This window comes from Podarcis filfolensis (genome assembly GCF_964270895.1).
Source record: "Podarcis filfolensis genome assembly, chromosome: 7".
NCBI classification, from domain to species: Eukaryota; Metazoa; Chordata; class Lepidosauria; order Squamata; family Lacertidae; genus Podarcis; species Podarcis filfolensis.
The window spans coordinates 43,764,671-43,787,451 of record NC_139603.1 but is presented as its reverse complement, the minus strand read 5'-3'; the positions used below and the strand labels follow the sequence as shown (position 1 = coordinate 43,787,451).

General features: G+C 39.8%; 1 protein-coding gene and 1 long non-coding RNA gene across 29 annotated transcripts in view; one reads left to right on the top strand and one right to left on the bottom strand.

The window, feature by feature from the left end:
- The window catches only part of PTPRM (protein tyrosine phosphatase receptor type M), a 404,856-nt gene that overhangs the window by 158,626 nt on the left and 223,449 nt on the right, over positions 1-22,781 (top strand). For 27 of the 28 annotated variants that reach the window (XM_083622471.1, XM_083622489.1, XM_083622486.1 and 24 more), the window contains exon 6: positions 13,989-14,163. In XM_083622471.1, the coding sequence (XP_083478597.1) occupies positions 13,989-14,163 (175 nt within the window). Of the gene's footprint in view, positions 1-13,988; positions 14,164-21,129; positions 21,191-22,781 lie in introns of those variants that run through there. The other variant, XM_083622490.1, reaches the window with a different exon arrangement.
- LOC310766468 lies at positions 9-21,939 on the bottom strand. Its single transcript, XR_014550176.1, has 3 exons — positions 21,404-21,939; positions 15,385-15,620; positions 9-218 (listed from the first exon to the last, which is right to left on the bottom strand). It is a non-coding gene; the product is annotated as an uncharacterized lncRNA (long non-coding RNA).

Sequence of the window (22,781 nt, the reverse complement as noted above, 5' to 3'; positions counted from 1 at the left end):
GAGCATTTCCCTCTTTTGTTTTCTGCAGTACAATGGCATGTGTAACATACATCATATTTAAGATACGTTCAAAACAACACGTTTAAAATACACTGATGCTGGCATCGAAAGAAAGACCATATACGCTTGGGAGAAAGCTTCATGGGTAGTGAGAATGGCTGCAGTGTTAAGAAGTGAAACCTAAGCTCCAAATGTGGTTCTCTTGCTCATGTGCATGCCTATGAATAAAAAGAACAGAAAAAACTATTATTGTTGATAACAAACCTTGAATGTTCGCTTGCAGCATTGCTAATGGATCTTTTCAACATGTTATGTTTGGGGCTGCCTTTGAAAAGTGTTTGGAAGTTTCAGCTGGTCTGGAATGCTGACTGGGGCCAGTCACAGGGAACATGTTCCTCCCTTGATCCAGCAACTGCACTAGTTACCCGTCCCTTTCCAGGCACAATTCAAGGTGCGGGAAGTGACCTATAAAGCCCTATATGGCTTGAGCCCAGGCTGCTTGCAGCGTAGTATCTTCCTATATGAAAATGCCCGGGTACAATGATCCTCAGGTGAGTACCTTTCCTCTGCCCCATCAATATCAGAAACACAGTTGAGGGTGTCCACAGTTGAGGCTTTTCTGCGGCAGGCAGGCCTTTGGAAATAAAGGTGCAGGCGATGCAGAGTACGGGATGCTGTAAATGAAAACGGTAATTTAATTGCTAGTTCTAAATGTGTTTTGGTGTACAGTATTTCAACTATTATTTTTAATCATATCGTTTTTATTACTTTGGGGCTTACTGTGTGAGTAAGAGATGTGAGCAGCAAACACTCCCACCCAATGCCCTTACCAGGTTGCAGACACATTACTCATCTGGAAGTTGGAGAATACTGACAGTGTTGAGCTTAGATGGCCACAGATCAGAGCTGTCATTTGTCTCATTTGTCGCAGTGCAAATGCATGGTGGGCTTGGATGGTGCAGCCCCATTGTATTGTGGGGTGTGTGTGAGAGAGAGAGAGAGTGTGACTGAGGAACAAAAAGTGGAAGTACAAGGCTAGAAGGAAGCTGTAAAGAGAATATCACATTGTAATGTATACTCTTGTCCATTGGTATTAATACTATATTGTACTCCCCTTCCCCAAATTACTGGAGAAGTCCGTATGTCAGTGAAATGCTTAAAAAGCAATGTGGAAATTCACTGTTAGTGGAGGAAAGTTCTCCTAGCAAATTACCTTTCCTCACTTTGTTGTGAAACATATGTTGTTTTTGGCGTTTGGAATAATTTGTCCCTTCCTCTTTTCACTTGCATTTGGAAAAATGCATCTGTTCCTTAAGGCTGTAGTGCAGTTCATCCACAATAAAGCATATCATAGTATTTATTCCCTGACTCTCTAAAGCATAGATGGGGAACCTGTGGTATTTGTGCCTGTACAAATCTCATCATCCCTGACCATCGGCCATGGAAACCAACAACATGTGGAGGACCACAGGTTTCCCATCTCTCCTACTCCTTTTTCAGATTTTAAAGTAATTTACCATGATAGAGGTCTGCCATAATGGATAATAATCTGACTTTGCCTCCATCCAGAAACATAACATTAACTCATACGGAAATGCCTAAAGAGGAGACCAGCTTATTTAATTTTAGAAATTCATAGTGCTTAGATCACTCAATGTTTGGGAAAGGAAAAGGGGGGGGGGGGAGACCCAAACCAAGAATAGCTACATGGTAAGTCATCCTAGGTAATGACTTTAATCTGCTCCTGTACCTTTTCAGATGAACAATGAATCATGAGATTTGATTATAGCACATCAGGTAATGTGAAGACAAATTGTCACTAACTGCATCCATTTAACCTTAGGTTAAAGTCAAATGAAGGAAATCATGAGCATAATGCAGCTGAATGCAATATCTGTTCTTTTTCTCTTATTGTCACCATCGTTTAAGTTTAAAAGGTCATTGGCTAGATAGTATGCACCAGGAATGAAACATTCTCATTAGCAGAAGCTTCAGTGTAGGTATAATACAAAAATAAATTCAGTGATACCCCAGAAGTGATGTTTACAATTAACAGATGCTGCCCATCTGTTTTTGTTTATTGCATTTGTGGGCAGTATAGGTTGTATCCATTTCAGTATTGTTTAAATTGGAAAACTAAACAAATATGATTCTAATGCAGGCTGCCTTAGAATTTATATATCCTGTAATATAGTTCACACACATTAATGAGAGGGAGAGAGCGTTTAGCAAATCACCCAAGTACAATCACCATCTTTTTTAAAATGTAAGAACTGCCACTACAGTGGCATCTAACAAAATCATCACGTTATGCAAGGATTTCTGCCTACTCTCTGTGCAAACTATTCCAAAACGTTGGGAGAAAACCCAGAAATGTTTTGTGCAGGGAGAGAAAGTCCCGTTGTTCAGGCAGAAGACTTTGCACTAGTAGGAGTTTTTCACTGGATATAACCTGCTGGGCTTTACTGGATGTTTCGTGGGGAACCTTATAATAAAGTGCTGAAACAATTCAGTTGTTCTGCCCCCAAAGATGTAGACCCATAACACTTTCCCTCTCATATTTATTTTTCTACTGGTTTTCAATCCCCGTACACTGTGTTTGCCAATTTCCAGTGCTTCATATATGCTAGAGTTCAGTTATGATAGTATTATGGATCATGTGAAATGATACTAAAGAAGATTGCCTCAGAGAATGTGTCAAATTATTTATGCTGTATGACCATAGACTGCTCAGTCCCAAGATTGAGGAGCGTAACTGGGCAAAAGCTTCAACTTCAGCATTTATTCTTTCTCCCTTGGTTTCTTATTTATTTATTTAGAATTTAGAAAATGGTCAGTCCGGTTTTATAGTAATCCCTCGTGTTATCTCGGGATTTGGTTCCAAAAGGTTACGTGTTTATGCAAAAATTGTGTATAGTCAAATGCTTGGAGCATTGTGTATAGTCAAATGCTCCCAGAGTTGGTGTGTGTTGAGGAGGCCTCGTCCATAAAGTCAGGCCAGGAGTTTAAAAGCTCATTTTGCCTCTTGTCCACTTAAGTTAAGTGGTGCAGAGAGAATTTTTAAGCTCTGGGCCTTGCTTCCTAGACAAGGCCAGCTTACCATACCACCTCTGGAAAGCAAGGGATGTTTGTGTGAGATCTCATGAGAGCACCCTAAAGCCTCCCAGAACCACAACGATGAGCAGAGTATTGCCCAGCAAGGAAGGTGGAGAGCTTCAAAGCTCTTTTCACACTCGTTAGCCCCAAGTGTACCCAGCACGAAAAGAGTTTCTAAGCTCTCTGCCTTGCTTACGACTTGACCTGCACCATTTCAACCAGCCCACCTTCAACTGCCTATGGTTGAAATCATGAAAGTCAAATGCATGTAAGATGAGGCAAATTCAAAAACAAACAAACCTGACTTTGCTCCTTTTTCAGTGGGCAATCCTATTGGCTGTGAGGCCTGGAAGATCTGCTCCCTGCCTCGCAGGCCTTTTCCTACCTGGCCTGGGAGGGTGGGGCCATTACTGACTCTAGCTACAAAAGCCGAGGCTGCTGTATACAAAATTTTGGGCTGGGGTATTGTTCAGAGGTTTTTGTTGGGAAGGGATTGCTGTTACTCTTGTTGCTGGTGTGTGTGTGTGTGTGTGTGTGTGTGTGTGTGTGTGTGATTTTTAAAATATGTTGTAAGTCACCTTGAGCATGGTTTGAACTTTGAAAGCCCAGCATACAAATAAAATGGATGATTGATTGAAGTCAGGCATAGGCAAACTTGGCTCTCCAGATGTTTTGGGACTACAGCTGCCATCATCCCTAGCTAACATGACCAGTGGTCAGGGATGATGGGAATTGTAGTCTCAAAAACATCTGAAGGGCTGAGTTTGCCTATGCCTGATTGAAGTGATTGAAGATCCTCTGGGCACCTTAAGATACAGCAGATCTCTGTCTGAACTTGGAGATTCCCAGCTCACCCAGACACAGTCAATGTTTAGTCCCCAACTCTGGCTCAGCCAACATGCTCATCATGGCTCAACTGGGGCTCACTTAGCTGAGCAGAAACTGACTGAGCCAAGTCCAGCGTAAGTACTTCAAAATGGAGCATTCCAGGAGTGGAACCAGAGAGGGGAGACTTTGGCTGGATACTGAGTCACAGTCGCATCAACACTATTTAAAAGGCTTGTTTTCCTTATGCCAGGCTTAGGCAGAGTATGATCAGCAATTGCTGAATGGGTTTTGGATCTGGAGTAACTTTATGCTGGTTTACTTACACAGCCTTCCTTTACCACTAGCATTTTGTGTATAGGATTGCTTTCTTAGCCAAGCAATCCTTGTACAAGGAGGACTTTTTGTTCATTAGATCTGATAATGAAGGGAACAATTAATTGGTACTGTGTGCGCTTTTACTTCATGGATTTACATACTAAAGAGTTCAACACTCCAATATTACTAGGTAGGTGAGTTTTTTTTCATTATTATTGCAATACTATTTAAAGTTAGTGTTGCCACTTTTACTACGTCTGCTGATAAAAGTTACTGAACCATCTTTCCATGGCTTGTCAGCCTGTCTGAGCTTTTCTTTCTTGCTACCACTTTGAAACTCTCTAGTGGCCTGGTGGCTTTACTATTTATTTCATATTGCAGCCTCCACTTGCTTTAATACACTGCTGTTTATTTAGTGTACGTGACCATGAGAAGTGAAAAGGCTCCGCTAAGTAAAGAAATGAAGAGCAAAATCAGTTATAAAAGAATGTGGCGATCAGTGTACACCATTAATCGGGCATCATATTCATGCTTAAAAATTTACACAGAAAAAAGAAGGCTGTCAAAAATACAAAAGTGTTTTGTTACTGCAGAGGTTGCATAACATAAAGCAAGATTAATGATTAAAAGAACGGCATGGACTCCATATCTGAGGGAAGTGAATAAGAAATAAGTGTTTTAATAGTTTTGCATTTTCATGCATTTCACATTCATAATAAAAACTCTATGGCAATTTTCCCAAGTATTTAAAGGGTTTATATCATTATAGCACATTTTACTTCTGTGTTTTAATCTTTCACTGAAGTAAATCGTTTATCTTGCATTATATTAACATGTAAATGAGATATCCAGACCAATAGCAAACTCCATCTAACATGCGGACAACTGTGAATGTTATTTGGAGAATTGGACTTCCTAGCTTTAAGTTTCTATCAATGTGTAAATCCTGAATCTAGGTTTTCCAACACCCCCAATATGTTGGAGCCCAAAGTGAGCAGAGGCTGTTTTACTGAGAATGTATGAAATATTACAAGCAGAAGATTAGCTAGTTCCAAAACCTAATACAGCCCAGTTATCAGAAGAAACTTCACACCTCAGCCTGATTAAGCCAACCCTCAGAGAAACTGAAATACAAGCAACCAAATTTCACACAAATATCCTTAAAACTTGGAAAAACACCCGATCAATTATTTAATTGATTGATAAAATGAAAGTCTGCACCGCCCCCCTTTAGAAGTTAATGGCTTAACAATAATATGATATTCAACTGCAGCCTTATACCCAGTTTCCTGGGATCAAGCCCCAACTGAACTTAATGGGGCTTACTTTTGAGTAGTTATGTACAGTATAGAATTGTGCTGCAAGTTAGTGAAGCTACACTTTAGATAGACCCCAAAGAACTACCTGTCAGTCAGTGGGTGATATCCCGTGATTCCTCTCTTCTGATGGAAGACATCCATCAACAGAGCAGAAGAGAGAGGCAATTTTTGGAAATTCACTCCCCCTGCACTCCCACAAAATCTCCCTAGAGCATAACCTAATCCTGCAGAGCAGATTTTGGGGGGTTGCTGAGGGGAGAGGGAATTGCTGAAAATTGTGTCACCTTCCTTATTTCTTATCCATATTTCTCTTATTTAGCCTCCTTTTAAACTAGCTACTTGTCCTTTAATGCATCAATCATTTCCCATCCTCTCTTTATCTCCTTTTCAGTAATTTTTACCATGTTGGTAATTTCATGTAGACTTATTCAAACCTCATGCAGGGCTTTGACTTTGAGTATATAGGTGCTGTTGGAGTCAACAGACAGTGTTGGTCAAGGACATATCTGATCTCTATAATGAGGTACAATTTAGAAACGTAATTAGTGCTTCACAAGTTATAAAATGCCATATAAGATATTACAGTTAAAACCTAAGGAGACTAAAAGACAGTGATGCAATTTCTAGTTCTGTTGAAATGAGGTTTTGAGTGGCTTTTAAAAATAAAACTTTACCAAAGTGAAGCGGAACTACCACATCAAGGAAGAACTACATAGATGGTAAAAGCTTTCCAATGCCTTCTGTTCTTTTTATTCTTCTTTTGCCAGGAATATTATTTTATTTTTTTGTCAGTAGGAATTGTTGGAGACTCAAGGGGACCATGTTCAATTGTTATGTAGAATACTTCAAATTATCCTCTAATGAACAAAGTATTTCATGGAAAAGGCATTTCTCTCTTAACTTTCCAAGTGACCCCCCCCTTTGGAACTGTATTACAGCATTTTCTGAAAAGGTGCTTATCCTTTTCTTGCCACTTTAATGGACAGGCAAAATAAAATAGTTTTTGGAAGCAAAATTGAGAAAATCTTCCAATACATCTGTTGTTTATCTGCTGTTAAAGGTTCATTGGCTAAACCAAACCTCTTTTGTGGATAAACAGATTTAAAAGCAGAATATTTTGTCAGCATCCAAAACATTTAACAAAACAAGCTGTGTTTTGTGATAAAAGGAACAGGTTGTTGTTAGCAAATCATTCAGAAAAGCAGGTGCATCGTGGTTCAAAAGATGATGCTCCATAATGAGTAGTCATTTTGGGTATTCCTACACCATTTTTTCCTGATTAAGGGCAGTGTCCAACAAAGTACTTCTGTTAGTGCAGGGATTTTCATTTGCACAACATAATTTCCCCTTCCTCTTCATGAATGCCACTGTTCACCTCAAATCTGCTCTGGGGGGTTGGAGTGCAATCCAAAACTGATAAAAAGAGATGAAGTTATATTGCACCATAGTTTTAAAAAATGGGTACATGAACTATCTGCTCTGTAGCTATTCTGATTTTTTAAGCCCAATATGTACACAAACGTTTTGAATTCGATGGGAACCAAGGAGAGAGCTTTAGCTGTGATTTCTGCACTGCAGGGGGTCGAACTAGATTAATCTTTCGGTCCCTTCTGATTCTGCGATTTCCCAAACATACAGAATGTACATTACATGGGAAGGACACAGAGAGCTACATAAGTACTTATATCATTAATGTGGTAATATCACACTTTTGTGTAAGTTTTGTTCAAAGGGTTGGATGCAACTGTGCCCAAGTTGTACAACCTGCCGAAATCTTCAAAGTGGGTGGAATTGAACTTACACAACAACTTCACAAGCTCATTGAAAAAATCTGGGAAAGAAGAAATCCCAGCAGACTTTAGAGATGCCAAATTTATCAATCTCTTTAAAAAAAGGTGACAGAACTTATTGTGGAAACTATTGAGGCATCTCTCTATTAGCTGCGACCGGCAAAATTCCTGCAAGCAAACAGTCTCGTAACAATATCCGAGGTGACCCTTCCTGAATCCCAAAATGGTTTGCAGCCTTCTACGGGGACAGTGGACATGATTTTCACCACTCGACAGCTTCAAGAAAAATGCAGAGAACAAAACCAGCCCCTGTATATGGCGTTTATTGACCTGACTAAGGCTTTCGACACTGTAAATCGTAATGCCCTGTGGACTGTCCTTCTGAAAATTGGCTACCCAGATAACATCATTCGGCTCCTCCATGATAATAAGACAGCAACAATCTCAGATAACAATGGCTCTCAAAGTGAACCATTCACAGTGGGATCAGGCGTTAAACAGGGTTGTGTTATTGCCCCAACTCTATTCATTATTTTGATTGCCATGATACTACACTTTGTTGAAGGGAAACTCCCCACCGGAGTAGAAATCATATGTCGAACAGATGGAAAGCTCTTCAATCTGAGCTGGCTGAAAGCAAAGAGTAAGGTTACTGTAACTTCCATCATAGAGCTTCAGTATGCTGATGACAACGTAGTCTGCACACGCTCAGAGCATGACCTCCAAACCATCCTAAATATATTTGCAGAAGCTTACGAAAAGCTTGGCGTATCACTCAACATCCAAAAAACCAAAGTGCTGTACCAACAACTACAAAATAACCCCTCTGCAGCACCACAAATCCAACTCATTGGTGTAACATTGGAAAATGTTGATCACTTCTACTGCCTAGGCAGTTATCTTTCCACAAGGGCCAACACTGATGCCGAAATCCAGCATCGCCTAAGCTCTGCGAGTGCCGCTTTCTCCCAATTGAAGTGCAGAGTGTTTGGGGACCGGGACATTCACAGGGAAACCAAAATGCTTGTTTACAAAGCTGTTGTACTACCAACTATACTATATGCTTGTGAAACATGGACCACTTATAAACGCCATCTCCAACTCCTCAAAAGATTCCATCAACGGTGTCTCCGAAAATTTTTACACATCATTTGGGAAGACAGGCGAACTAATATCAATGTACTGAAAGAAGCAAAGATCACCAGTGTTGAAGCTATGATTCTTCAACATCAACTTTGTTGGACTGGTCATGTTGTGCGGATGCCTGATGATCGTCTTCCAAAGCAACTACTCTATTCCGAACTTAAAAATGGAAAGCGTAATGCTGGTGGTCAGCAAAAGAGGTTTAAAGACTGTCTCAAGGCAAATCTAAAAAAAAGTTGTATAAACACTGACAACTGGGAAACACTGGCCTGCGAGCGTTCCAGTTGGAGAACAGCCTTTACCAAAGGTGTCATGGGCTTTGAAGACACTCAAACTCAGGATGCAAGGGGGAAATGTGCTAAGAGGAAGGCACGCTTGGCAAATCCACACCTTGATCAACTCCCACCCGGAAACCAATGTCCCCACTGTGGAAGGATGTGTGGATCCAGAATTGGCCTCCACAGTCACTTACGGACTCATTGTTAAAACTGTGTTTATGGAAGAAATCTTACTTGGCTGCGAGTGATTGCCAAAGAGAGAAGAGCTCAAGTTGTATTTATTGACTGCAAATTAAAGCGCCCACATGCAGTGTGATCTGTTTCTTAAATGGGTATTGAAATTGCATCGGATTAAACACATGTCTGATCTAAGAAATAAGCAGTGTAGATATTACATGCTGTGCAGTTTTATATCCTGTATCCCAAATAACCTACATAAACCTGCACTGCGCTGCACAGCTAGTAACTTGGTGAAGTTGTTCTTGGTGGGCAGGATGTAATCTGCAGACTGTGTTGCCTAAATGTGCAGTTAGTTTTTAGATATTCCATGAAGCAGCACAGTAACTATTGAAATAAAGAAAATGGTAAGAAAGTGTTTAAGTATAATAAAATCATTAGTCCAACCTTTTATTTTCAAAGGCGGTCAAAAAATTAATAAAACAGTTATGCAACAACTTATCTTAGAACTGGAGAAGAATCCCTTGTCACAAATTAGGCTTAAAATAGAAGAAATTGAGAACTGCAGCTAATGCGGAATGCAATCAACATCCCATTTAAATCAGTGGGAAAACTCCCATTGGATTTAATAGCTTTGAATTGCACTCTTACGCTAATTGGATAAGCAGCTAGAAAAAATATGTAATAAATCAGTAACTAGGATTCACTACAATAGGGATATTTCCAAAGGTACTTAATTTGGTGTAATTTATGATCTAATAATCCACAATGACGACAGCTGCAAGCTGCAGTTATGCAGATTAAGGGCAGAAATGCAAAATAGGTTTAAGAGAGTCACTCTGCCTATTTTCACCAAACACAGAGAACTGGAAAGAAGCCTGAATAACAACATTCTACAAATGCTTCTGAGTATGTCCATTCATAACAAACTAGTATTGTTTTGATATTGCACCATTGAACTAAAATTATTCCAGTTGGGACAAAGTAACTTTAGAAATAATATTTTATAAAGGTAGCCTTTTTGGTTAGTGGAAATGCTAATATATGTGTATATAATAAGCATACACACACACACGCAGTATATATTATTCTCATATCTAAGGGAGAGAATTGTCTTGGTTATAAAAAGTAACTCTGGGAAGTAATCATAAAAATCAAATCGTGAATTCTGTAAAGCAATTAGGTGAGGATATTAACACCACTGGATATACTATTGTTGATTGTTGTGCGTGAATTTCAAACAAAGTTACTGCTTGCAGTTCTTGAATAATTAGTGATCTCTATGGTATAGATGCAATACCCTTACTAGTAATATTACAAATGTTTGCTCAGATGACCAACTGAAGCTCTTTAGAGGCCAAACCAGCAACACTACAACAATCTGGTGCAGATTGTTCTGAGTTCACCACCAGCCTGTCATTGCTAGCTACTCATTTGCCGAACAAATTTAGAAAGGGCACATGTGGGAAAACCAGCAGGAAGGGCTGCCTGGTGACACTTCATTTTCAAGGCCAGGTTGCTCCTGAATAAGTGGCAAGAGCTGTAGATACATGCAAACTGTACTTCCTTGCAGCCCAATTAATTGAACCAAAATGCTTTGAAATTACAGTTGTGTTCCATTCTTAGTTGGAAAATATATTCCTTAGTAGGCTTAGATGCATCCAGGTAATATGGAAATGGTCCACAAGACTTACACCATTGCTTGCCAGCTAGTCCTCACAGCTGTTGATTCTTATCTACACACACCCTTGTTCAGGAAGGAGAACCACAGAGGGCTAGTGGGGAGCTCATCCAAGTGTACCAGCATTCCAGTTTTTCTCAAAGAACTCTCAGTGAAAAGCTCAGAAGATAATGAGCAGATCAAGAGGAAAGCTAAGTAGAGTTCACTCATCACTAATCTAAACGTACTGGAGCTGTTTAAATCACACCAGGGAATAAAACGAATGCTCCAAGGATACTGTTTAATATATATTGATAAAAAGGAAATATTATTTTCCCTTCAGTGAGTTTGAGATAACCTTCAGCTGTGGGTGATTACTTTTTTGGTGGCCACCTTGCCTAATGTACCTCTATGGTTCCAGCATGATTTATCAGGCACAGTAAATCACATGCACTGACTTTTCTTCTTTCATGCTTCTGTGAGCACTAAAATTATTACTAGTGTTTCTCCATTTAAGTTAGCATATTACAGGAGCATATCAGTTAAAACTGTGGTGTAAAGAGTTCTTGCTACCCCTGTTCTCTTCACACTCCAGCAGCTGTCACAATTGCATTCAAGGCCAGGGTGCATATGGTTGAGGTGCTAGCTACAATTACTGAGACGTAAACTGAAAATCATGTTAAGAATATCCTTTTTGCAGGACTGTAGATATCAGCTGTGCATTCTCAGGTGTCTGTGGAAATGTATATATGAGAATGCATCTTGTATGTTATGAGTATAGAAGCAACTATATATTTCTACAACATATATGTGTGCATTCTCAAATATACAAACAAGATGCACAACATCCTAAAATAACAGGAATTTGAAGTAATGTTAAGCTCTGGAAAACTCTTTAAGTAAAGGCATTGAAAGTACACGTATATTGCCATTTCTTACAGTAGAATTTAAAGTGTAGTACTATAATTGTGTGTGTTGCACACGCACACACATTGAATTCCACACAATAGAATTGTGGTCTCTGAATCATTTTTTTTTCATGACTGTAGGTTCATGCTTCACAAAAAGAAATGGATGCAAATTTTAAAAGTTGGCTTTGTGGTTTGCCCACCACATACCACAGTACAAGATCTTTTTGATTGATTGATTGATTGATTGATTGATTGATGTTGTTGTTGAAAATTGTCTTGTGCAAGCACATTTTAAGCATGCATCCCATTTTTTTAAAGAAGTTATTCCTTTTCTGGTTGCCAGTGATAACTATCCAGCGCTACCCCCATTTATTGTGAAAAGGGACACATAAGCTGAATTTATATGCTATGCAGTGCATGTTGCTTTAATGGTGTGTGTGTGTTTGTGTGTGTGTGTGTGTGTGTGTGTGTGTGTGTGTGTGTTGCAGACCTTGGACTTCCTATGGTGTGGCTTTTTGTTATAATCAGATCCACAGGCATTTCCACTTCTAAAGGTACATATTAAAGTATTCACAGTGACCCTTTCAAAATCACTTCCATTCACTGATCAACAAGTTGAACAATAATTTGCTATATATAAAACGCACAAAATGTTATTCTTAAAAATCCACACTGAAGTCATGCCAATTTCACTGCACCAATTTTGCCTGAGCAAAATGGAACCTGAGTTCCATTCAGCGGCTGCATATGTGTCTTTAACATAGCTAATGAAGATGAGTCTTCAAAGTCTCTGTCATCCATGATCTTCTGCTATGAAATATGAAGTCCATTGTGTTCTAAATATGAGTGGACTGTGAATATGTGATCATTGTTCTGTTTTTCTTCCTCCTTTTTCTAAATATTCTTTCTGTTTTACTGTTGACCACTCAAGTAAAGTATGTTCTCTAGATTTTAGAAATGCTGGTCTGACTGGAGCAAACATATCAGAAACACTCGTTTGTTGGTGGTCAGTTCTGTCGGATAGCACTGCTGGTGCTGTCTTGTAGAAATATGAATATATTAGTTCACATAAATGTTGGGACATTGTGCTCTTTGGATCGTGGTCATATGCTGCAGTTGTCAGGATTCATCTTTTTTTTCTTCTTCAGACTGTAGGATTTATAGCTTATGGCCTCCACCAGGAGAGCATTCCACAGGTGTTGTGGGGGGGTGGGGGTAGGGCTATAACTGAAAATATCCTCTCCAGTGTTGCCACCCTCCCAACCTCTCCTAGCTTTGTAAGGTTGCATAGGTTAAAAGCAGAAATTGCAACTAGAAGTGTATAGGCATCAAGTGCCATTGTGCTAATACTGGTGGGGAAAAAGTAAAAACACAAATAAACATATAACAAACTATTCAGCTCTGATAGCTCCCAGGTAATCATTGGCATGATTGCAACCTTTTTAGTCTTGAACTTTGCAAACTATGTCTTTTAAAGTTATTTTACTCCTGTTTATTCCAACCGTTTCTTAAATAAGGGCATGCCATAAAACCGCTTGTAAAAGTTAAATGACTTCATTATTGCTGTACTTGTTAAAGAAATTAAAATCTGTTATTTACTGTTTAATATCCAGATACTTTGGCATAATGCTCTGTTTAACCTTGACTTTTGCTTCATGAATTATGTACAAGAGTCAGTTTAATGTTGACATTATTTGGAGCTTTCGAAAAACCTATAAATAGCATTTTAAGGTTACTTTCAACAAGTTGACATCTGAACACCGTAATTAACAAACTGAGTTCAGTCATTTCCTTAATAGGTTCTATGTTTTGCTTTCTGGCATAGGAATCAGGGCATGCTCTTTCCACTTCATAAAGGCAGGCAGGTTAGATTTCATGCAAAGTTTTTGTAATTTCATTTGTGTTTGAGGACAAAAGTAGAAATACTGAAAAGCATTTAAAGTCACATAATTCCAAATATATTGAAGCCAAGAGTATACTTACGCTATGGGAAGGATTTATAGACATTCATATTTGATTGGGGTACACCTGGCAAGCCACACCTAGATTTTGAAACTGTGCATGGTTCATGCTGCTACCACCAAATAGGTCCATTCAGTGGTATTTTTTCTAGAAAAAGAGGTTCTGGAACTCACAATGAATGCCTCCTATGCTCTCTTATAATGGCAATGGTGCCCACCTGAGACATGCCGGAACTGTGTTCTATCGAGTTCTGGCTGGGGAAAAAAGCCCTGGTTCCATTATATGGTTTGTGTGTTTTGAAAGAATGCATGAAATGTTCACATCAAGAGTTGTATTCTGATCTGCAAACAAGTTTCTGTTTCTCAAGGTGTGGACCAAATGAATTCCTCCTCCATCCCTACTGCCAAATGAGTTTCACTGGGGTAGAAAAGTATTGGGGAAATTAAATCTCTTTACAATGGTTTTTTTCCCCCTCATCAAAAGTAAACTTTTAATTTGTTTTTCACTAGGGATTGCTTGTACGGGATGCACCTCTGAAGGATATGAAAGTTTTTAATGATCGGCGATTCGTAGCTTCGTTCAGTGTGGTAAATGCTACCAAACGAGATGCAGGCAATTACCGCTGCATGATTCGCACAGAAGGAGGAGTTGGAGTATCAAATTATGCAGAACTGATCGTTAAAGGTATTTCAGAATGGATGCGTGCATGAGAAGAGTACTATCTTAAGTTATAACAGAGCTCCTGTAAATAACACATACTGCTCCTATAATAATGAAGAGGTGTAGTCAGTGTCACATTCTTCTTTTAAATGGAGGCTAGAGAAACTCAGATATATCCCCTTACACAGTCCTTCCTAGGACAATCTCCAGAGTCTGTTGATCATTTTATTGGAAGGCTCTAATTTTTTAAATTACTAAGCAAGTTGCAAAATGTCTAAACATTGCAACTTCCCTTAGACACTTTATGATTGCTTTTTCTTTTTAGCCTCCTCTTTTAACAATCTTATGTATTTTACATTTTGCAACTTTTATTTGTGGCCAATGGACCATAAAATTATATTCAACTAACAATGATTTTGTTCCTTAATCTCAACAAGAAGCGAGCCCCTCTGTTCCACTAAAAATACAGAACAAGTCTCACATATTATATTAATCATTATATGCATTATTATATACATAATGCTGTATGCCTATTAGATGCATATATAGTCTAGGTTTCCTAAAGAGAGCAGTACATAAACAAATACATATAACTGTGCACATGACTGTATAAAATATACTTGATATACTTATAAAATTATGCTGCAAAATGAGGTCTGACCTTTCTTTTTTACACGTATTGGGGGGGGTGTATAGTTAGTATAATTCCACACTATTTTTTGTTGTTCTTATGCACGATATCAGTCAGAAGCTTCTCTTTCTTAAATCCCCACCTCCACTTTTATTTTTATTTAAAGGAGGCAGTCCTTGAGGTATTTTGGTCAAGAGCTTTTAAAAGGAATTCTAGGCCAAAACCAGCACTTCGAATTGGGCCTGGAAAGTAATTGGCAGCCAGTGCAGTCAGGCCAAGATTGGTGCAATATTCTCAAACCTTCTTGCTCCAGTGAGCAATCTATCCACTGAATTCTGCACCAGCTGAAGTTTCCGAACTATCTTCAGAGACAGCCCCATGTATAATGCGTTATATTATTCTAACCAGATTACCAGAGCATAGACGACAGAAGTTAGGCTATCCCTGTCCAGATAGGGGCACAGCTGGGTCTCAAGCAAAAACTGATGGAAAGCACTCCATGCCACTCAGGCCACCTGAACAAAGGTGCATACCCACTCCTTCAGACGCAGCATAACCTCAAGCGCAAGCAACTTCCCATCCTTCCAGTCTGGGGAACCACTCACTAACAGTGCCTGAGTCTTATCTGGATTCAGCTTCAGTTTATTTCCTCTCATTGAGTCCATTGCCTTCCTTCTTCCTTGCATAGTTCTCCTGCCACTTTCCTATGGTGGTAATGGTCTTCTGTCCATCCCATCCCATAGTGCATCTGAGACATTTAGGACTGATGCCTTGTCCCATTAAGAAATTATCCAGCCTGCCCCTTAAGTGTGCAGAATGTTCTGAAATGGGGCTGTGAAGGTGATCATCCCTAAAATAAACAAACAACGGAAAGGTTACTCTGCTGATATGAATTCAATTTTCTGTACGTTCTTTGATAGTGAATCTCACTCCCAGTGATTTTCTTGTGAAAATGACTAAAACTTGGATTTTATATATAGTGGAACCTTGGTTTTTGAGTGTCTCGGAAACTGAATGATTCAGAACCTGAACGCCGAAAATCGGAAAGTGAATGCTTCCGTTTTTGAACGCACCTTGGAAGCTGAACAGCTTCTGAGGTGCACTTCTCCATTTTCTCAATGGAATTTGCCAGCTGCCCATTGCGCCTTGGTTGTCGAATGTTTCCAAAGTCGAACAGTCTTCCGGAATGGATTACATTCAACAACTGAGGTGCAACTGTATTGCTAAAATGGAAGTTTTTCGATTAAATTTTTTAAGAACATCTCATTCAGAAGCAGATATATAGTACACAGGGATGGGGGCAATAATGAGGGGGGAAAGGAAGTGATCTACAGGCATGCTATATATTGATGAAAAATGAGGACAAATAAAGAGTCCTCAGATTCAGCTTTCTTAAAAACCTGTATCAATATACTACCATTGACCTTGAACCTTCCATGTGTGAATTTATTTATCATATCCTTATAATATTTGGTCTTATCCACCTCTCAGCACATTTACACTGTGTACAGTGAATAATTGCTTACCCTTAGGGTGTAATCCCATTAGCTACTTGTAGTGTGATGAAGTAATTATGGTAATTCCTTTTGCTTGTGCCGTAGCTTTTATGAGACCTCATGCGGGCCATTCCTTGTGACCTAAAAAGCCCATTTTAAATAGTGTACTGACCTTGGAACAGATTATATTTAAATAACAACATTATGATATACTTAAGCTCATTTGCATTGTTACTGATAGTCAATTACACATTCCTTTTTTTTAAGTGTGTTTTACAGAAAATTGCACCCCACCTTCCAATAACATATGTGTTTTAAATATATATTTATCAGGGAATTAAAAGTACATTTACAGCTTTCTTTTTTTAGGCTTGATATAATGGCTTAGTGCTTATTTTGAAACATTGTTTCATGTATTTTGAACTTCACATATTTTGAACTTCTTCACATATTTTGGACATCTTCACATAACAAAATTTTTCCTACATGGAATTACTGCATAAGCAAAACTATGTACACTGTGGGCCTTTTGAAATATGGTTTTGTGTTATGTGCAACAGCCAGCACATATGCTCCATATGTCTCATATGCTCCAACTACCTTTTTTTGCATGGCTGCAACATGCTTTCCTCTGCCTGAACTCCAGGGAAACTCAGGTTTGTTTTAAATTACTATTATTGAAATAAGACACTATCAAATAGTGGTTTATGATCCTGGCTTGTTCTCAAACCATTTAAACTTAAAGCTAACCAGAGTCTCTGGACCTTGGGTGTAATGGGAAGCTCTGGTTAGTTTAAAACCAGAAGCACTCACTAATTTTCTATCTGTAGCTTCACTGGGGAGGCAAGGAAATGGGAAACATATGGAAATTCTTTCATTTATCAAAGAAAATCTCCATTCTCAATACCTACTCATGATAATAGATCTCCAGGAAGAAAAAGATCAGCTGAGAGGTTCAGACCCTAATCAAATCCAAGAAAGTGGATCTCATGTTTATGGCACAGGTACTAGATCTGTGAATCTCAGTGGCACATATAACTCTGTGAGCAAAGCACCACGCCTATCCTCTCCAATGCTCTACTTCCGCTCCAGAAAGACATCACATCAAGCAGACAACTGCATGTTAAAGTCCCCCACCACTTTTACTGAGCCTTGAGATGGTGGACAGTGTGATCCAGCCTACATAGGGGCTCTCCTTTTCATGTTCCGCCGACAACAATGATCACCCTGGATGCCAGTCTCACGAGGTGAGGAGTTCACTGCAGAGATCTAAGCATCCAAGGCCTATGGTTTCCAACAGAAGCATCAATGAGCATCAGTTGGTTAGAGCTTCAAGCAGCTTGCTTAGCCCTATAACACTTTGCTCCTCGTCTCCAGCTCATCAGTGTCCTGATGTACATATTCCACCACAGTGAAATCCAACATTCACAGACAAGGAGGCACCTGATCTTTGGAGTTTTGTGCAGTAGTATCTCTTCTCCTCAGCTGAGCATAATAAAACTTCTAGTCACTTATTGCTGAGCTCATCTCCAGTCTCCTGAACACACAAGCAGACAGGCTGAGCCACAGGAAAAGCAACCAAGAGGAATGGCAACTGCATCCTGCAGTTTTCCAACAGCTCCTGTCAAAGTTCAGATCCTACGGTTCTTTACCAGATTCCAGTCAGCATCAGTGGAGACCTTATATTTTCTCCCCTTGTTCTCCCCTGGCCACCAGATTTTCTCTACACCTTCCCTCCACTTTCTATAATTCCAAGGGTCGTCCTCCAGAAGATCAGGGAAGAGAAAGTGAGAGTCGTTATCACACCATTCTGGCCTTGCAGCCCTTGGTTCCTTCAAATGCTCCACCTGGCATTTACCTCCCAACCACTTTTGAAATGATTGCTTAAAGGGGCAACTTTAACATGCTCCTTGACCAGCCACAGATTCCCATCCTGAGACCTCCACAGAAGCCTCCCTTTGAACCGCTGAAAGAGCTCTTCCTCAAACTACTGTCCTTCACAGTCACTGTTTAGTGGCCATCATTTCATCTTGCAGAATTTTGGAACTCAGCACTCTGTCCACAGCCTAGCACCTCTACCTCTGCACCTTTCACAAAGATAGGCTGTTTTCTGTACTGACTTAGCCTTCCTGCTTCCTAAAGTTACTTCTAGCTTCCACTTGGAGCAAGAACTTGTTCTTCCCTCCTTTTCCCCAGATTCAGTGCACCCACGAAGAAAGGTTTGGCATTCCCTGCATGTTTTCAGAGCCCTAAAAGTCTGCATCGCTCAAACCAAAGAGCTCAGGTGGACAGAATCCTTGTGTCCTTCCAACCTTTTTTCCTTGGGGAAGAAGGTAACTTCTGCCATCTTAGCCAGTTGGATAAAAGCTTGTGTTGCTCTTTTCCTATGAAACTCAAAGGCTCCCTGTGCTTTCTCACATCACTGCTCACTTCACTCATTCTGCAGCCACCTCTGCCGCATTCTCCACTTATGCTCCTCTACTAGAAAAATGAAGGTTGGCTACCACTATCACATAGATGCCTTTGCTTCAGTGGAACCCACCTTTGATCGGAGGCTCCTACAAAGGTCCTCTTTCCATAACACTGCAGCATCTCTGCCGCCCAAGATTGGGATAGCTCTGGTATGTCCTGATCTGTTTTCATTGCAGGAATGGGGAAAAGTACAACAGTACCTACCTGTATCATAGCTTTCCATTCCTGTAACTCCTGCTCTTTCCAGAGCTTAGGGAATTCGCAAATTGAATCCTGGGACCCCTTTGTCCCAAAACATTGCTGCCTGCCTTCAACCTGTGGGTAGAGCCAAGACCCAATCTGCTGACCTTTCATTGGGAATGGAAAACTACAATTCGGGTAGTTTCTTAAAACAATTTGTGCTTCTTAAAAAACAACAACACACACTTAAAAAACCCAAACTACTTTTTTCTCATGTTACATAAAATAAATCAGATATTGCAAATAAGATAAACTAAAAAGAGCTGAACAGCATGGTATTTGGGAACGTAAATTAGTATTATATGTGCACACCCATCTTTTAATGAACTTTTCTAATAGTGGTCAGCTGCAGCATAGATTAGATTTAGAAGAACAGAATGAGCCTGTCTGAGAAGATATCAGATTATTACAGAGTTCAAAGTACTTACTGAGTTCATACAAGGTAAACCTAGGTGTCAGACTGGCTAGGAGGAGTTTTGTTAGGTTTTTAAGACAGGGCACGGAAGGGCAGCCATCTGTGCTGTCCATAGCTTATATTTTTTCAGGTTGTCAAATGGAAGGTTTAGCACCTTGAATAGCACTGAATGTGCCAAGGACCAGTGTAACGGCGATTGGTCTTAAATATGAGGGCAAAATCATTTGAAAAACTGTGGCAAGATTTAAGAAAATATACTGTATACAACATCAATGTCTCACATCGAATATAACTGATCTGTAGAAAGGTCTTTATGATCTGAAAATAGAGACAGTGTATGTACGTTTGTAACCAAAGAAAATCTTTAATAAAAACATTCTTTTAAACACACACACACACACACACACACACACATGCATTGAAGTTGAATGCTTAAAACTGTAGTCTTTGTATTGTCTTTGCCCTTTTTAGTGACTGTGTTTATGTGTACAAAGCTTTAAGCATGCACATTTCTTGATTCACAGTTTATGCTGTTCAACAAACAATTTATTGTGAGTGGAAGACTATCGCATATCCTCTCTCATAATAACAAGCACATAATATGATAGACTTCTTAGCCATAATTGTTATCATGTGGAATGGAGAAGAAATGCATTTTTGGATGAGAAATGAACTTGTGCGTTCTGGCCCAACTCTTGGATTTCTGCACATTTAGTGTTCATCAGTGCTGTTGTCCGTTTGTTTAGACAGCCTTTCTCTGAAAGTGTAGGCTGGGTGGGGAGCGCACTGTTACTCTTCCACTCTTGTCTCTCTCCTGACCTGCCAGGAATTCTTTATAGACCTATATTGTGGTAACAGGGCTTTTGAATTGTACAAATCTATTTGTTGCTTTTATTATGGTCACAACACTTTCATCCGTGGCAGTTTCTGATATCTTGACTTTCTTCAAAATACACAATGAGGATAAACTATTATGCATTCTCTTTTCAGTAGTTTTGGGCACCTCAAAAACTGCATTGACATACAGATGTGTTTCAGTGAGCATGTTCTAAACACTTTTTATGTCTGACTTCCCATAGTCCTTGATGAAAGTCCTTGATGTGTACTAATGAGGAATATGCCTGCCTTTAAAAAATCATTACAAAGCAACCTTTGTAAATTCAAAACATCAGTGGATGACAGGGATTCTAGGGAAAAGGTTGGGGGAAGTAGACTACTTAAGACTTTAATCTAACTGGTGGCTGGGCCCAGTCTCTGTTCCCATTCTTATAGCCTAGGGTAATGCACATATGTGATGTCCTTGCTATTAGGTGTCGAGCTAGCAGCTCTGGATAGTGTCAGACTCAGGGGCGGAGGAAGGGGGTGTGGAGGGGGTGGTCCGCCCCGAGTGTCACCACTGAGGAGGGATGACAAAATGGCAGGTGGCACTCACCATGGGGCCTGCAGCATGCCCGAGCCACGCATCTCTCCTGGGAGTGATGCAGTGGTTTGGGCACCTGCAGGCTCTACGCTGCCCCAAACAGTCCACCCACCGCCTCCCCCTCAGCTGTAGGGCAGCTGAGGCAGGCAGACTCCTCGGAGGCCCCGCATAGCGTCCTGCCCCGGCTCGCCCCACCCCGCAGGCAGCTGGCGCCGCCCCTGGGCGTAGGGCACGCGCACCGCCCCAGGTGCCCGATCAGCTTGCTCCGCCGCTGGTCAGACTGTCCTCTAGCTTCTATACTAATCTGTATACATGGGAACAGAAAGTTGTAATGGAAGAAATGAAAAAGCTCCCAATTGCTGCTGTTCCTGTTGCAGGTTGCCCTACTCTTAGTTTTCTTTGTTTTTTGTTTTTGTAAGGTTAGGGCTGCTTCTTGTGATCTCTATCTGTTATGTGGAGGCCTTTTGGCACATTCTCTATTCAGGGAACCATTCCTGAAGCAGTCTTGCCAGCATATTGTTGTGAAATGGAGACAAACCACTTGCCAGAGATAAAACTGTTTGGTGAACTAGCACGTGTGAATAGCTCACCTTATGATTTCAAGAAGTCTTCACATTATAGCTGTTTCTGAGTAGCTGCTGTTATGCAACCTCTTATAAGAATTAAGTTCACGCATGCATATTCATTGCTTGATCTGCAACATGAAGTGGTAGCTTCTATGGGAAACATCAACCACAGGCTCACAACCAGAGCCATCACTTCAAACACAGTACATTTCAGTGGTAACACTTTCATGCCTTCTAGTCCAAACCAGTTGTAAGTCACTGATGATTCATTTATCCTTAGTTTCATATTATTGAAGTCCAGCTTTAAACTAGACCAGTTCTAGAACAGAACAAGAAATTGAACATAGGTTTTTGGAACAATATATCTCTTTTGAGCCCAGGGGATCAGAAAATACCCTTAGGGGTGAAAAACCATTAAAATAAAGCCTGTTTCTAATACTTGTAACACCAAAAATGAATTGGTGTAACCTCTGTAGCCTCAATCCTGAGCTTGAATTTCAAATGGCAGTTCAACAGTCCTTACCAGCACTTGAAATTTGAACATAATTAACTGTTGTTTCAGCATGGCTACATAAATGCCTCAGGATGTTCTATCAAAGTTCCATTTCATGTTTTGGTTGAAGAAACAGACTAATGATTTAAAATGAAGTTAAATCATTTTTAGTTAAGCCACAGCTTTCTAAATTGCACAGATTCTGCATAAAGATGTAGCTTATGAACAATGGTGTAACTGTGTCTTTGCAGTTATGTGAATTGTTAAGTTTTGGAATGGTTGAGCTACTTATAGTGGCATTTATTGATACTGGTAGTATAATAAAACATTATTTAGTGATTCAAAGATGTTTTCTTAATGCAGCAATCTATATTGAGCAAGAATAATTAATAAGAACTTTTGTAGGCATTTTGAATTGCTGCCAGACTTGTCATTTTTATCTCGTTGGAGTCAGTGACAATAGCTCATTAATGCAGGGATATGTAATGTCTCTTCTTGTAGCTGTACATTTTCTGTGTCATTTTCACCATGACATTTAATGTCTAAGTGCCATCATTTAACAATATTTCTAGGCTTAGGCACGTATGGGAAATAGTACTGGTTATAGCTTCTGACTAGTTGAATATGGCCTCTGTTTTCAAATATTTTTAGGGTATAACACATCTGACCAAGCCAACTTAACAGCATATCATGTAATATCTCCTATTGTTTTAAATTTTTATACTAATAGTGTGGCCAATATATTAAGTGAGCTATTAGCACATGAGTATTTATAGATACTGGCCAAATGCACTGGGCTCCAGGTCAAGAAATGACTAGAGATTCAGGAGACCACTCCCCTAGATTATTACACCCCAAACAAAAGGGGAAAGGATGATGAGAAACAGCCCCTCACTCCCAAATCACATT